The 16,696-nt window shown below is 50.1% G+C and overlaps 1 protein-coding gene and 1 pseudogene across 3 annotated transcripts; both read left to right on the forward strand.

Moving 5' to 3' along the window:
* Positions 1-1,283: 1,283 nt before the first annotated feature.
* IFI6 (interferon alpha inducible protein 6) lies at positions 1,284-4,563 on the forward strand. Of its 3 annotated transcripts, none has more exons than XM_027109509.1 (5): positions 1,284-1,392; positions 2,796-2,895; positions 3,257-3,310; positions 3,391-3,540; positions 4,327-4,563. In XM_027109509.1, the coding sequence occupies exons 2-5, from the start codon at positions 2,826-2,828 to the stop codon at positions 4,431-4,433; spliced, it is 381 nt and encodes a 126-aa protein (XP_026965310.1). In that variant the 5' UTR covers positions 1,284-1,392; positions 2,796-2,825; the 3' UTR covers positions 4,434-4,563. The 3 variants fall into 3 exon arrangements, 2 of the variants coding, with proteins under 2 accessions (XP_026965310.1, XP_026965311.1); XR_003433363.1 differs by lacking the exon at positions 1,284-1,392 and adding an exon at positions 4,028-4,247 and having other exon boundaries at positions 1,451-2,895; positions 4,327-4,423; XM_027109510.1 differs by lacking the exons at positions 1,284-1,392; positions 3,257-3,310 and having other exon boundaries at positions 1,485-2,895.
* Positions 4,564-10,727: 6,164 nt separating this feature from the next.
* Positions 10,728-13,600, forward strand: LOC113621960 (60S ribosomal protein L31 pseudogene; annotated as a pseudogene).
* Positions 13,601-16,696: the final 3,096 nt, after the last annotated feature.

Here is a 16,696-nt window from a genome sequence, read left to right on the forward strand (position 1 = left end):
CGCAAGTCAGTATAGGCACAAGCTGGAAATGAACCACTCTATTACAACCCCAAGGGGTAGCCCTGAAGGACGGCGGTAAACTCCCTGGGGGCAAAACTCCAAGCAATATACTTTGTCCTTCCTTTTGTATGGAGGAAGATATGACTGAAGCACAGATATACACTAATTCCTAATAACTGGCAAATGGCTTGGCTAGTTGGTCAAGGGCATGGAAAGAGAAAGAGCAGAATTTCAGAGACAAGCAGGTCTGGGTAAGGGGCACATAGATGAACTTATCGGAGTGGGTGCAAAGTATGCAGATCTTGTGTCTCACATTAATGCTCACCAGAGACCATCGAGGCTCTCCAGCCAGATGGCCAAATGTCCCATCTTATGGATGTCAGCCAGCCTCTAAAGTTAGCCACCCTGTTGCTTTGCAAAAGACCCATAAAATGGTGGCCATAGTGGCAAGGATGGAGGCTATGAATGGACCCAACAACTTGGGCTCCCTTTCATCGAGGCTGATCTGACAACGGCCAACAATTAGTCAACCAGCCAGCAGCAGGCAGCAGCATAGAAACATTGGTCAGGGAGGGCAGCCAGCCCCCCGTGGGCAGGTCAATTGTATCAACCCCCTTCCACCTTGCAGAAAGCAATGATTCATCCTTACTGGAATTATGTACTCCAAATATGGTTTGCATTTCTAGTTCTGCAAGCATCGCCATCCAAAGGTTGAAAGAATGCTCAATCCATTACCCAGAGCCAGAAGACTCATTTTATGGCAAAGGATATGTGACCATGGCCTCATGAACATGGGCTTCACTGGTCTTACCATATGCCCATCACCCAGAAGCAGCCAGCCTGAGAGAACAATGGAATGGAGTGATTTCATTTCCGCAAGTTTTAATCTCCTCTTCTGCAAAATAGGATTATAAACAGTTCTAGTACTTCACAAGACTGTTGTGGGATTGGATCTCTTTCTTGGCCCTTGTATGCTGCAAGTGCTCAATAAGTGGTAGGCATTATTATTAATTGAATTAAACTGTGAAAGACCCTCTGCCCCAGGAGGAGCTGGTGATCGGGCTTCACTAAGCCCAGTAGGGCTGTTCATCTCACTCTAGCTTGACCTGCTTTGAATACTCTTAGCTATTCGGAAAGTCTCCGACTTGAATTACACTTTTTGGCCAGTAGGCAGCTCAGCAGAGATGTTGTCACTGAGCAGAGCTGGAGGGGAAGAGAAAAGATTCCGCAGAGCTCGGGGAAACCAAAACTAGAAACTCTGACACGGATTGGCCACCTGGGGGCAATCTGAAAGGGCTATAAAAAAGCGAGCCTAAGAGCTGTTACCTCACTGCTGTTCCCGTCTATCAGCAGGCTGCAGGCAGGAAGCTTCCTTCTCTGCTCTCCTCCAAGGTAAACCCAGAAGCTATGAGATGTGGGTGTCAAGCTGCCAACCTCTGCCAGGCTGCCTGCCCTTGAGGCTCATGCCATGAGAGCCGGGATGCCCATTCTTCAGGGAGTCTACACCCCTGAGTGCCCTGGACTCAGAGTGGTCTGAGGGGATGTGTTGGTGGGCTTTTAGGGGGTTGGGTTGCAAAACCCCAAGATTCATGAAACTTAGCTTATAGGTGCCATGTCAGCAGTCTCTGGCCTTAACCCTGCCACTTCACCTCCTTGGGCTTTAGTTCCTCATCTGTAAAATGAGAATCAAGCTACCTGTCCAAAGGACTGGACGATTTCTGAAATCCCTTTATTGCAGAATCTAATGTGACAGTGAGTTTATCTTTGAGGATAGATGAAGTGATCTGAAGTAGATATTCAAAGTGTGGGTTTGGGCATTAGTCAATTGTGGCTTTAAATCCTGACTGCTACTCCCTAGTTTAGCAGGCTTGGGATTATTACTTTTCTGAGCTTCAGTTTCCTTATCTATAACGTGTGGTTTAGAACAAAGGTACCTACTTTATGGGGTTGCTATGGGTATAAATAACCTTGTACCATAAAGTGCTGAGGAAGTGCTCAGTAGAGGGGAAGTTTGGGTTTTTTGTTCGTTTTCAATTCAAGGAAAATGCTTTGAGCGGACAAAGTTCACATTAGAGGTGAGTTGTGGTGGGGGAAGGGAAGTGTGTTTCTATTTTGCTGTGTAACGGAAAGAGCATAGGTTTTGGATTCTGCAGTCTTGAGTTTGTGTCTAGGCTGCACAATTTCTTGTGTGACCCTGGGCAAGCTCCTTTACCCCTCTCTGCTTTCTTTGTGAGAAAGGAAGTTGATGTGAAGCCAGTGTTTGGGGCCTGTAAATATTCAATGCAGTGGGAGAATAAATCTATCATCAACCATCGTTTAGAACATTCTGTGCGACAGGCACTGTTCTAATTGCTAGGGATATAGTGGTGAACGGTTGCAAAACTCACAGCCACCCTCCGAAATAGGCTTTATTAATAGGCCCACCTTAGGGATAAGGAAACAGGCTCAGAGAAGCCCCAGGTATCCTGCTTATGACAAAACCAGACAAAGCCAGAAACAGAAACCACAGTAATGATACTAGCTGACTTCCGCTGAGTGCACAGTGCATGCCAGGCACTGTACCGGAGAGGATTCCATCCTGTAATTCTCATAACCACCGGTGTGGCAGGAACATCAGCCCGCTGGTGCCGTGAGGAAACGGAAAGCCTGCGGCTCCTTAGAGGGGTCCTGGGCTCAGTCCAGAGCATCTTGCTGCTTTTTGTGGACTCCCCCTCGAATCTAAAGGGAATACAATAGAGCGGGAGTGGCTCCAATAGGGCTCTGGGGACCGTCTCTTCCCTCTCCCCCATCCCAAGTACGGCGACAAAGCCTTGCGCTGTGCCACCATGCGGCAGAAGGCGGTATCGCTCGTCTTGTGCTACCTGCTACTCAACACCTGCGGCTGCGAGGAGACAGGTAAGGATCCTGGGGCACCTGGGGACTCCGGGATAAAGAAGCGGAGAGTTTCAGGATCCCTGGTTTCGAGACCCAGGCGTGCCTCTGAACGAGAGAAGCTATTCCAATGGACAGCGCGGCGCGGGGTCCCTGTAGCTGGAGTCCCAGATTCGAGTCCCTGCTCTGTCAATTCTTCCATTCTCCCTAAATGAGTTCATGCCAGTTCTGTACCAGGCAGAGCGCCCTGGGAAAAGTCCCTTCCCTTCATTGAGGCTCTCCGAAATGGGAGGATGGTGGCCCCACCTCCGGGGGTGGTCCGGAGCATCAGGCACAGAGTAGGGGGACCCTGCTCCCCACTGGACATTGCCCACTCTCCTTCCAGAAGAAAGTGAGTCCGGGTTCTGGGGCACGCTGACCTACATGGCCGTCGGAGGAGGTGGGTCTGGAGGGCGGGGAGCCCCGGAAGGTGGGGCGGGCCCTGCGGCTGGCGTCCCTCACTGCTTCCTCTTCCTCCAGGGCTCATGGCCGTGGCGCTGCCCGGGCTGGGCTTCACGAGCACAGGCATCGCCGCCAACTCGGTGGCTGCCTCGCTGATGAGCTGGTCGGCCGTGGCGAACGGGGGCGGAGTGCCCGCCGGGGGGCTGGTGGCCACGCTGCAGAGCCTGGGTGAGTGTGGGCCGGCCCAGGTGGCCCTCTTTTCTGTCCTGAGCCCTTTTCACAGGCTAACTCAGCTCTACTAGGTGGGGCTTCTTCTAATCCCCACCACTTAATGGGGAAACTGAGGCACCCAGGGATTAAGGAATTTACTCAAATTCTCCCATATAGTTAGCACCACGGCCAGGATTCAAACCCAGTCAGTCTGCCTTCTGGTTTTCAGACTCTAAGGCCAGAGCCTTCACTAATGCTTTGGCCAAGTCACAAGTCCCTCAGTTTCCTCATGCGTTAACCAGGATAAACATCCTCAATTTAACATTTTATGAGTCTCCTCAATCCCAAAGAACCAGAGTGCCAAGGAAATGTGGTGAAGCGACCCGATTCAATCTCATACCAACCCTGCTCTTGCATTTCTTGAACATCATGAAGGGGATGGATACAGAGCACAGAATGGTGCTTCTAAAATACGTGCTTTCACCTCTCTCTCTCTTTCTTCCAGCCCTTTCTTTTTTTTTTTTTCCTCTCCCCCTCTGAGGCATCCAAAATCCTACAGAAAAACCACCCCTGACAAACTGCCCCTCTGCCTTTCTGAACCCTCCATCTTCCCTCAATTCTGGATGGCAAAAGCCCGAAGAACCAGCCCAAAAGGACACAGCCCTTCTCAGAGGGGGCAGAGAGGAAGACACAGACCAGGCTGCACCCCTGGTCTGCAGTGAGAGGTGAAGGGTGTGGGCAAGGCTAGAAACAGTCCTGGGCTATGAGGTGGTTGTTCTCTCACCAATTGTATTTGCTTTACAGGGGCTAACGGTGGCAGTGCCCTCATGGCCAAGGTTGGGGCCCTTCTGGGCTATACTGTCCACAAGCAAATGGAAAGCAGAGGGAAGGAGAGAGCGGATGAGGAGTAGCTAGCAGCTCCCTGGACCCCCCTCCTTCCTCCTTGTCTTCCTTTTCCAGCTGCAGTCCAGAGGTTCCTCTTTCACACTTGGCAATGACCTAGGTAAAAAAAACAGAATAAACGTCTCTCAGAAAACACTCTGTCCTGCTGTGAGTCGTGCTGGCTATGAGAAGCCCCACAAGATCTGGCTCTGGGCTGCCTCATCCACACACCCCACCCGCATTTCCCCCAAAGGCCATCACAGCTCCTGGGGCAAAACTAGCTGATTTTGCCTCTGAGCCTCGGCGTATTCTGTTCTCTCTGCCTAGAATGTCCTTCTGAAGCTCATAACCCAGCGCAGACATCTCCTCCTCCGGGACTCCTTCCCAGCAGAGCTGCTACTCCTGTCACAGCCTGAATGCTCAGGCTCTATTTCTCAGGGTTCCTGGGGAGGCAGATTCTTTCTGTTTTCGGTGAGAGAAGTTTCCAACTACTTCCCTGATTGGGCAGAGATGGAGAAGCCAGATCTCCATTCTCCAAAGAAGTGCTAGAGTAGTCTCCCTCAAGTGGAGGATAGAAGGCCAGACATTTGTCTTGGGGAAACGGTGTAACAGCAGCTTCTGGGGGGTCAACAAGGCCTCCCTTCCCTCAGAAAACTCTGGGGACAGGGTAGGCAGTTTTCATGCGGAGCCTACATGCCTTCTGAGGGGGAAGGGAAGGCCAAGCCCTTGGGAGGATCTGAGGTTTGGGAGGCCTGTTCAGTGAACGAGAGTGCCAGGACTTAGGCAGGGGGAGGGCAAAAAGGCCCTGGAAATTGTTTGGTAGTAAAGCTAGGGCTGGTTCTAGCACCAATCGTGCTGTGGTTCTGGTCTGAGTGGGTGTACCAGCCTCGATACCAGACCAGCCTTCTAGAGAGATCTGCACCCCTGGGAAGTGGCCATGTGTGAACTACAAAAGCTGGTCACTAAAGGGCCAAGCCAGCTGTCCTCAGGCCTCCCCTACCCAGTCCCACTTCTAATCCAGAATTTCTTCTTTGATTACAAATGTATGGAGGTGGGTAAGAGGCTCCTTCGTGCTTGCTCCCATCTCCAGGTCCAGCGCCACCCCTGCAGGTGGCAATGGTTTGCCTCAGCTGGCTTGCCCCAGGCCCCCAGAGAAGCAGTGTTTGTGGAAGAGGGGACACAGGTGGTGGAGGTACCATCTGCACCTCAAACACTGTGTCCACAGCTTGTGTCCAAGAGCGGAAGCTGAGCTGAGTCCCCTGCCCTGATAATCACCACTGGACCTCAGCTGAGTCCTGCCTTTGTTCGGGCCATTCACTGAGGGGCAGATGGAGTGGACCTCTGCCCAGGAGGGGATGGGGTCTCAAGCATCACACTCTCCCAGGCCTGGTAACTGCACCCGAGTCTGTAGAGTTGATATCCCAGAGACAGAAACGTGTATCCCTCAGCCCCTTCACGGCGGGCACTGCATCTAATTCATCTCTCCTCCCCAGTGCCTGGCACACAGTAGGTGCTCAATATATGTGGGTAGAATTGAACCTGAGGTTAGTCTCCGCCCATCTACCTGTCCCTTTACCTTTCCCAACTTTCATGGGAAGGAGGGACTGGACCACTTGTTCTTTCCTTGGGGAGCCCTTGATAATACCCGCTGTCACTGCCATGCAGGCCTCGGAGAGGGGACCTCAACCCCCTTTAACACTGTGGTCAAGTAAACACAGGCCCCTAACCTTTTATTCAATATTCTCTACCACAGATGAGGCTGGGTTTTCAATAAGGCAGTGGAGCAGAGTGGTTAGGGATGTCCCTCTGGAGTCCCACAGACCTGGGTTCAAACCCGCCCTGCCATCTCCTACCTGCATGCCCTGGCACAAGTTCCTTCACTTCTCTGTGCCTCAGTCTCCTCCCCTGTAAACTGAGAATGATAATAGCATCTACCTGGCGGGGTTTTTGTTATGAGATTAGATGAAATAATGAACAGAAAGAGTTTAACATGATGCTGGCACACAGTAAGCACTCAGTCAATGTCCGTTATTATTATGATTAAGGACTTGCATGAAGCAAAGAGGAAAGAGCCAAACAACAGCCAAGAATGAGATGCTCTAACTGTGGAGTCAGGGTTTACTTTCTGGGGCTCACAGCCCCTGTTCTTCCTTCCTCCTAAGGGCGGGCAGCCTGCCCCAGGGGCAAACACCCTCCTTAGACATCGTATTGCCTTGCACAGCGTCAAGGCCAGAGAGAAATGGACAGCTCTGCCCCCAGATTTTAGATCTGAGGCCTCAGCAATTCTCAAGCTGAATGACACTGGCAATGACTTGTCTTTAAGGAGATCCTCTGCCTACCACAGGATCCCTTTGGGCCTGTGCAGGATAAATCTTTGCTTTCATTCTGCAGCGGTTTGCTGGGCACTCACTCTGTGTCAGGCACTGTGCCAAGTGTTAAGGACACTGCAGTGGAAGAGACCCAGTTCCTACGTACTTGGAGCCCATAGCGTACAAACTAGGAGCCCCCCAAAGCATCCATGACCCCCTTTCTCCCTCCCTGTCACCACCTCCTCGCCCCCATCTCCTTTCACCCATCCTGGCCCTTGTCAACTTTCACGGACCACAATTGTCTTGTCTACAAAGTATGAGACAGAATGATGAATACAAACCAGAATTCACTAGTGCAACAAGTCTGGACATGCTAATCACCTTTGGACTTCTCCTTGACAATGGCCTTCAGAAAGACACAATGCTGAGTCCTGGCCCAGCTCCGGGGGCGGGGGCACTCAGGCAGGTTACTTGCCCTCTTTGAGTCCCAGCTTCCTCATTTTCAAAACCAGGGGGGCTGGACATCAGAGTCTCCGAGCGCTTCCTGCTCTAAAACTGCTGAGCTGAAGCACAGACTTCTGAATCCCCTGGGTCCTGTCAGGTCCCAGTCCTCTGAGATTTTATTTTTGGAAGCTACCAAAAGCCACCTTGTGGTGCCAACTTTGGTGACTAAGGTGGGTGATGGTGCTGAGAGATGCCTGTTTGGTCACAAATGAGGGTGGCTAGAAACTAGCAGGGCAGTTCCTCACTCTGGGACCACACCCTAACACAAGCCCAAAAATAGATCCCATCTGTGTGGCTTACTTGATGGAAAACAGCATTGAGGTCCTCTGACATCATCATTTCTCTCTGGACCTCAGTGTCCTAGTCTATAAAACAGAGGAAGGGAAGTGTTGGACTCTCCTCTAGACCTAGAATGTCTTTCCAAAGTGCTCAAGTTAGAGGTGTCTTGCTCTTTGATAAAAATCCCTTTATCTAGAGATTTCTTTTATTGTTTAAGGGCCTCCCTGGCCCCCAGACCCTTGAAAGTCCACTCACTCCCTCTCCAGGCAAGCCTCCCACAATTCCATTGCTCTATGCATGGATGTGGCCACCAGGTGGCAATACAGTCCCAGCCTGGAATCCTCAGCCTGAATTATCCTCCAGCAGCTCCACCAAGATCAACAGCCCTCCCTGGGGCCAGGTCCCCCATAGATGTTAGAGACCAAAAAGATTCAGGCCCTGCGCCTGCTCTGCAGCAGGAGCTCCTGAAGCTCACAGGAGTGGTCAACCCTCAGGATCCCTGCAGGGCCTGCCTCTTCCTCTCCTTCCAGACCCTCAGTCCTGCAATGCTGGGATCTCCTGAGCACAGCATTCAGGACCCTCTGCAATCAGGTCTCACTTCCAGCCTGTGCTTCCAGACCTGAGCCACAGGGATTTAAAGGCAATGAGAGGAGCACTCCACACAAACATTTCTTGTCTGGGCAGCAGATGGTGATGCCAGGAAGAGGGCATCCCTGGACCCAGACTTGAAGGGGACCTGGGCCAGCAGAGGGCCTGGGTCAGCAGTAGCCGGAGGGAGCTGAGGCAGAGGAGGCCTGTGGCTTCCTGTGAAGAACTAAAGAGCCACTTCCCTTAAGCAGATGGCTGTGAGGGAGGGGCAGAAGATTAGAGAGCACGGGCTTCCTGGCTCAGAGGGAGAGGAAGGCCCTAGGAAGACCCTAGGAAGTGGCCCAGGGCAGCCTTCTATTTCCTTTCCCTCTGGGGTCTCCATGAAGCAGACAGTGCAGACAGGCAGGGTCACACCTTTCCCATGTGCTGTGAAGCCACAGAGAGGAGAGTCAGGTTAGGGGCAGTTCATTTGTACAAGACCAGTAAACAAATGGCACCTTGGTTACTCAAAGAACTAGGCCCAAAGGCACCTCCAGGCATGCAGGAACCGAGGCTAGACAAAGGCCTTCCCCATGACCTTCCAGTGACAGTTCCTTCTTCACTCTGGGGTCTCCGCTCAAATGTCACCTACTCGGAGAAGCCCTCCCTGACCACTACTTTAAAGCAGCCTCCTTGTTTCTCTCTACCAGAGTGGTTCCCAAACTTATCCGCTGCTGGGGATTACCTGGAGGCCTCAAAACATACAGATACCTGTGCCTCACCCACAGAGATTATGATTTAACTGGTCTGGGGTATAGCCTTGGGCTTTGGAAGTTAAAAAAAAAAAATCTCTGGGTGATTCTAATGTGCAGACAGGCAAGTGTGGGAACCACTGTGCTAGCATATCATCCTGTTTCAATTTTCTATATAAGGCCAGTAAAGAAATGGGGCTTGGTTACTTCAAGAAGCAGGCCCAAGCCCTCAGCCCCAAATACTCAAGTCCAAGTACTCAGCTTCAGAACCCAGTCCCAAACACCCAGATCCAAGGTTTTACATATATCGACTCATTTAATCCGTACCACAATCTTCTTTTTTTTAAATATTTATTTGTTTATTTAGGCTGTGCCAGATCTTAGTTGCAGCACACGGGATCTTCATTGCAGCGTGCGAACTCTTAGTTGCGGCATGCATGTGGGACTTAGTTCCCCGACTAGGGATTGAACCGGGGCCGCAGAGTCTTACCCACTGGACCACCAGGGAAGTCCCTTTACCACAATCTTCTTAGGTGTTATTAGGATCCTCATTTTACAGAAAAGAAATCAAGGCAGAGAGAGGTCAAATCACTTCCCCAAGGTAAACAGCTGGCAAGTGACAGGCCAGGATTCAAACCCAGTCAGCCTCACTAGGACAGTGCCTGGCACCCAGAGGGGACTCTATAAGTGACTGTCCAATCAAGGAACTTAATTTTAATCTCCTTCTGCCTCACCCATCCAACCCCATTCAACTGAGCAACCAGGCAGCCTGGAGATTCTATTTTCTAATTATTTCTTTAGTCTGTTCACGCGTCTCCACCCACATGGCCCCCCTCTCAGCATCTAGCTCACTACCCTCAGGCCTGGAGGGCAACTACAAGGTCCTTCTAATGGGTCTCCCTGTGTCCACTCTTGCCCCCCTGTGTTCACTCTTGTCTATTCTCCACATAGAGTCAGGAAGATCTGAAAACAAAGTAGATCAAGTGACATCCGCCCCAACCCCCTCAAAACCAACGGTGGCTGCCCATCACACTTAGCATAAAATTCTACTTCCTGGGCTTTCCTGGTGGCACAGTGGTAAAGAATCTGCCTGCCAGTGCAGGGGACACAGGTTCGAGCCCTGGCCCGGGAAGATCCCACATGCCGCGGAGCAACTAAGCCCGTGTGTCACAACTACTGAGTCTGTGCTCTAGAGCCCGCGAGCCACAGCTGCTGAAGCCCGCGTGCCACAACTGCTGAAGCCTGCGTGCCTAGAGCCCGTGCTCCGCAACAAGAGAAGCCATCGCAATGAGAAACCCACGCACCACAACGAAGAATAGCCCCCGCTCGCCGCAACTAAAAGAAAGCCCGCGCGCAGCAACGAGGACCCAACAGAGCCAAAAATAAAATAAATAAATAAATTTATTTTAAAAAATAATTCTACTTCCTTGCTTTGGCCTTCAAGGTCTTTAATAACCTGCTCCCCTAAATCTCCAGAGTCTTATCTCACCTTCCTTCCCCTCCCCCAACTCTCTTCCAGCCATACTGGCCTCTTTTCCCTTCCCAGAACCCTCCAAGAGCCTGCCAAGTTCAGTGCCTGTCCACAAGCTCTTTCCTCTGCTTGGAACACTCTTGTTGCTTCAGGAGTCAGCTGGAATGTAACTTCTCTAGAGACCTGAGCCCCCAGTCTAAATTAAACACTCCGTTATTCCAGCAGCCTGTACCTTATGTTCCTAGAATTGATCACGGTTGCAATAACAGCACGATTGGTATAAGCATTTTGTTACTGTCAGACCTGCTCACTAGACTTGAGCTCTCTGAGCACAAGCACAGGACTCATCGTTATTTACCGCCAGCACCCAGCTCAGCGCCCGGCACACAAGAGGCGTCCAATAGCTTTGGTTGAGTGGGTGGACAGCTGGATGGACAGACGGATGGGTGGACGAGTGACTGAGTGAACAAATATATTTTAAAACTTATAAAACTATTCACCTGCCTGTATTTCTCAGGTCAGCTATAAAGTGCGCGATTCACAGGGGTGTTATTTTCATCCTTCTAGAGGCCCCACCCACCAGCCCTTCAAGGCCTTTCTCAGGCCAGGCCACTGGGCGGGGCTTCCGGGGGCCGGATGATTGACGGCACGGGAGGCGTGCCCGGAGTCAGCCTCTGCTCCCTGATTGGCGGGCGCCACGACAGGCTGCACTCACAGCCACTGCTGTCGGAGTAGATGCAGTGGGACCCAAGGCGAGGGAACGCAGCAAGGCGTGCCCGTGGACCTCGGCGAGGCCGTCCGCAGCCGCGCCAGCCTCAGCTCATCGGAGTCCCCTGAGGTCGCGTTCACGTAGCGCCGAGCGTTTGGCCAGGTTCTCGCCATCCTGCAGGGAGATGTGACAGCGGAAGGGGCCCGCGCTGTGGCTGGACGGCTGCCCGCGGCGGGCGGGGCAGAGAGCCAGTGACCAAACCTCGACGCGCTCACTGAAGCGCGGCTATTTCGGGCCGCTGACCTCAGCGAGGAAAGTCCCAGAAACACAGCCCCACACTACCCCCTCACACCTCTGGACACGCTTCACCTCTTCCCCCCACCCCAAACTCAGACCCCAAAGAGCTGGACGAGGAGTAGCACTGGACTCCTACCTCCTTCAGACCCCATGCCAGCCCCGCAGGAGATGCTGTTCCCATTTTACAGAGGCACAAACTGGGGTTTCTGGATGGATGCTCTTTACCTAAGGTCACATGTGAGATAGTGGCCAAGGCAGGGCAAACTTCAAAGCCCAACCTCTTTCTTCTACCCCTCAGCTTGGTGTCTCTTGTCCACCTGCCCTGCTACCAGGCCCATCCTGCCGGAAGCATCATAAAGTCCTGAGGGTCCCATGGCTCCTGTTCCACACAGCTGGATCCCACCCCCACTGGGGCCTCAGCAGCTGTGTCTGGGCAGCACACGGGGGTCACAGATCCTGGGTTGGGCAGGCACCAGGTGGGAGAGGGCATAGCTTCCCCAGGTATCCAGGTGGCCTCCCTCCCTTCACTCAGGTGTCTCCACCTCATCCAAGGGCCTTCCCTTGCTGCCCATCTAAATACTACTTCCTACTTGCCTTCTGTCCTTTTATCTGCTTTATTATTTTTTTCTTGGCACTACCAAACGGCAGGTAATTATTTGCTTGGCCTCCATCTCTGCTGAGGAGCTGGATCTCATCACCTCTGCTCCCTCTACTATCTGTGGCCTTTGCAGAGCCATTCCCCAAGGGACCCTGCCTCTCCTGCCTCCTCCTATTGTCCTCTCTCCCTTCTTCCTCCCACAAATGTTTATCCATGCCTACTCTGTGTCACTGAATAAGCTCAGTGCTGGTCCTTGCAAAGGGAGAGACTGACAAGGAAACCACGTTATAATTCATTCACCCATCCCCAATCCTACTGCCTTCCCCTGTTCTGCCCTCAGCGGTGCAGTCTGCTCTCCACACTGCAGCTTGAGCCATCCCGATAAAAGGGAGGTCAGAACATGTCACTCTTATGCTCAACCCCCTCCCATGGCTCCCTAGCCCAGAGGAAAAACCAGTGTCCTTGCTGTGACCTGCAAGGCCTGCATGAGCTACCTCACCGCCTCCCACTCTCCCCTCTGAGAGCTCTATTCTGGCTGCACGGGCTGCCTTGCTGTTTTTCAACCTGCCAAGCATGCTTCTGCCTCAAGCCTTTGCATTTGCCCTTGATGCTGCTAGGAATGTCTTCCCCAGGTATCCAGGTGGCCTCCCTCTCTTCACTCAGATGTCTCCACCTCGTCCAAGGGCTTCCCTCACTGCCCATCTAAATACTACTTCCTACTTGCCTTCTGTCCTTTTATCTGCTTTATTATCTTTTTCTTGGCCCTACCAAATGACAGGTATTGCTTATTGTGTGTTCCCCTACAGGAGTATAAGTCCCATGAAATCTCCTACAGTTCCCCACCCCTCAGGAGAAAAAAAAAGGGGGGGAAAGAGAAAAGAATATCAGGAAACTATGAAGAAAGAAAAGACACCATTAACCATACTACTATAGATAATTATATTTAAAGCCTCAATAATTAAAACAACTTGCTTTGGTTGCAGGAAGAGACAAAGGAATGGGCTGGACTAGAATGTCCAGAAATAGACCCAACTGCACAGGAGAATTTAGTATTTGATAAAGGTGTCATCTCAAAGTGGAGAATGGACTCTAGTAAATTGTTCTAGGACAACTAGGTAGCCTACTGGGGGAAAAATGAGATCTCTACCTCACATGGAGCATTAGGATAAGCTCCAAAGATTTAAATGTTAAAAAATATTAAAATAAAATAAAAGCACTGGGACTTCCCTGGCGGCACAGTGGTTAAGAATCCGCCTGCCGTTCCTTTCTAACCCCGGCTAGGCAAGATGGCTCCCGCAAAGAAGGGTGGCGGGAAGAAGAAGGGCCGGTCCGCCATCAACGAGGTGGTGACCAGAGAATACACCATCAACATTCACAAGCGCATCCGTGGAGTGGGTTTCAAGAAGCGTGCCCCTCGGGCACTCAAAAAAATACGGAAATTTGCCATGAAGGAGATGGGAACTCCAGATGTACGCATTGACACCAGGCTCAACAAAGCTGTCTAAGCCAAAGGAATAAGGAATGTCCCATAACGTGTCCGTGTGCGGTTGTCCAGAAAACGGAACGAAGATGAAGATTCACCAAACAAGCTCTGTACGTTGGTTACCTATGTACCTGTCACCACTTTCAAAAATCTATAGACAGTTAATGTGGATGAGAACTAACTGCTGATTCTCCAACAAAGTTACAGAGCTGCCTTCGCAAAAAAAAGGATCCGCCTGCCAATGCAGGGGACATGAGTTCGGGTTCGAGCCCTGGTTCGGGAAGATCCCACATGTCGCGGAGCAACTAAGCCTGTGTGCCACTTAGTTGTCATAAATAAATAAATAAATAAATTTAAAATAAAAGCACTAAAGGAAAACGGGAAAGAATCTGTAATCTCATAGTGGGAAAAGTCTAACCATGACTCAAAAAGAGTCATTAGAAAAGATTGATAGGGACTTCCCTGGTGGCGCCGTGGTTAAGAATCTGCCTGCCAATGCAGGGGACATGGGTTTGAGCCCTGGTCAGAGAAGATCCCACATGCTGCGGAGCGACTAAGCCCTAGCGCCACAACTACTGAGCCTGCACTCTAGAGCCCACGCGCCACAGCTGCTGAGCCCACATGCCACAACTACTGAAGCCCGCGCACCTAGAGCCCATGCTCCGCGACAAGAGAAGCCACCACCACGAGAAGCCTGCGCACCGCAACGAAGAGCAGGCCCCACTCGCCGCAGCTAGAGGAAGCCCACGCGCAGCAACGAAGACCCAACGCAGCCAAAAAAAAAAAAGAAAGAAAACCTAAATACATAAATAAATAAAAAAGAAAAGATTGATAAAGTCAACTATATAAAATTAAAAACTGTTTCATGGAAAACTCATATAAATCAAGTCATAAGATGAATGAAAAACTAAAGGAAAATATTTGCATCTCAGATCACAGATAAAGGGTCATCTCTCTAATTTATAAAGAATTCCCAGAAGTCCCTTAAAAGGGCCAACAATCTGTAGAAATAGGCATAAGATATGAACTGACAGTTTGCAGAAAAGTAAATACAAATGGCTTTTAAAGATATAGAAAGAAGATCAAACTCACTCGAAAGAAATGAAAATCAGGAAAACCACACTAGGATACCATTTCTTATCAGTCTGGCAAAAAATCCAAAAATTTAATAATATACTCTGTGGGCATTTCTGTAAGGAAACCGTACTCTCACACCTGCAAATATAAATTGGTACAGGTCCCCAAAAGGACATTTTGGCAAAATCTATCAAAATTACAAATGAGTCCAGGTATTCTACCTCTGGGAATTTATCCTTTGGATATACTTGCACAAGTGAGAAATGATGTATGGATACAGTTATTATCTGCAGCACTGTTTGCAATAGCAAAAGACTGGAAACAAGTCAACTGTCCATTAGTAAGTGTTAGGTTAGGTAGAGCACAGTCTATCCATAAAATGGGATACTATGCAACTAAGAAAGAGAATAAGGGAGATCTGTGTGTCCAGATGGGGAAAGGATATCTGTAAGGGATATTAAGTTTAAAAAACAAAGTGCAGAGCAGCATATATGATATCCCACCTTTCGTAGGAAAAGGGGGGAGAATTATATACACAGTTGACCCTTGAACAATGCAGGGGTTAGGGGCTCTGAATCCCTGCACAGTGGAAAAACCCATGTACTGCTCTCTCTGCCTCATAAACAAAGGACTTGATAAATGACTCACACAAGGGCAGGAACGGAAACAGTTTGGAGAGAATCAGGATTCAGACTCTAACTCTTTTGATTCCATAGATTGTGATCGCTAATCAAACACAAACTTTTCCCCACACAATTAAAGATCTGTAAAATGAAAATCCAGGTACTATATTTATTGGAAAAAAATCCCTGTATAAGTGGAACCACCTGTGTCATTCAAGGGCCAACTATATATTCAAATTCCTGCTGAGGAGCAGGGCAACCAGTGATTAAGAGCCCAGGCTCAGAAGCCAGACTGCCTGAGTACAAATACACATTCTAGTACCATACTGGGTTCAGTAGTGTCCCACCAAATGTCCACCTGGGACCTGTGAATGTGACCTTATTTGGAAATAGGTCTTTGCAGATGTAATCAAGGTAAGATGAGGTCATCCCTGATTAGGGTGGGCCCTACATCAAATATGACTGGTGTCCTTTTAAGAAGAAGAAAATTTGGACACAGCGACAGACACACACATATGAAGACAGAGGCAGAGATTAGAGTGCTGCATCTACAAGTCAAGGACTGACAAGGATTGCTGGCAACCACCTGAAAATAGGAAAGAGGCACGGAAATTCTCCCTATAGCCACCGGAAGGAATGAGCCTTTTTGACACCTCAATTTTGGACTTTTAGCTCCAGAACTATGAGAGAATAAATTTCTGTTGTTTTAAGCTACCCAGTTTGTGATAATTTTTTATAGCAGCCCTAGAAGCTGTAGTAGTAATACAGCTACTTAGAAGCTGTGTAATCTTGGAAAAGTTATTTAGCCTCTCTGTGCTCCAGTTTTCTCATTGGTCCTGGAACCAATCCTCCACAGATACCAAGGGACAACTATCAATGAATCACTATATTCTTGGACAAGTAACTCAGCCTCCCTGGGCCTCAGTTTCCCCATCTGTAAAATAAGGACAGTGAGATTGACCTTACTGTGCGTTTAGTGTGCTCAGTGACACAATACAATGGGCACCTCACATGCCTCATCTCAGTTCATCACATTACAGATTTTATTAATATAGCCATTTTACAGATGAGGAGACAGGCTTCAGGAGTTTAAGCAGCTTGTTCAAGGTTACCCAGTCAGTAAATGGAGTAGTCAGGATTTGTCTAGAGGCCAACGTCAAGGTTATGGAGAGAAGGCAGTGTTAATCGGTTCAAGCAGACCCTGGGCCAAACCCCAGTTTTTCACTTATTCACTAGTTGTGTGACCTTGGGTGAGTCTCTGGAACTCTCTGGCCTCTATCCCTATTAACAGGAAGAATGACTCTACTTCACAGGGAGATAATGCAGGTAGAATGTCTAGAACAAGGCCTGGCATAGAGTAGGTGCTCAGTAAAGGGTGTTCCCTCCTCCCTTCCTTATTTCCCTGCTCTGGTAGGGATTTCAGGCCTGCGGGCTGACCTAGCTGTCTTAGAGACAATATTTGTGTTCCCTCCTCCCATACTGAAAAGGCCTGGGGGACTGCTGAGAGCACCCCTCAGTCCCAGGGTCACTCCATTCGCAGGGAGCCTCTGCCTGCTGGGGTCTAGGGGATAGTCGCCAGGCTGATGGAGAGCAGCCCAGTCGGAGAAGGGCTATTCCGGCCCC

The sequence above is a fragment of the Aethalodelphis obliquidens genome, unplaced genomic scaffold (genome assembly GCF_003676395.1).
Source record: "Aethalodelphis obliquidens isolate GAN/ISIS:26980383/991018 unplaced genomic scaffold, ASM367639v1 scaffold9, whole genome shotgun sequence".
NCBI lineage: Eukaryota > Metazoa > Chordata > Mammalia > Artiodactyla > Delphinidae > Aethalodelphis > Aethalodelphis obliquidens.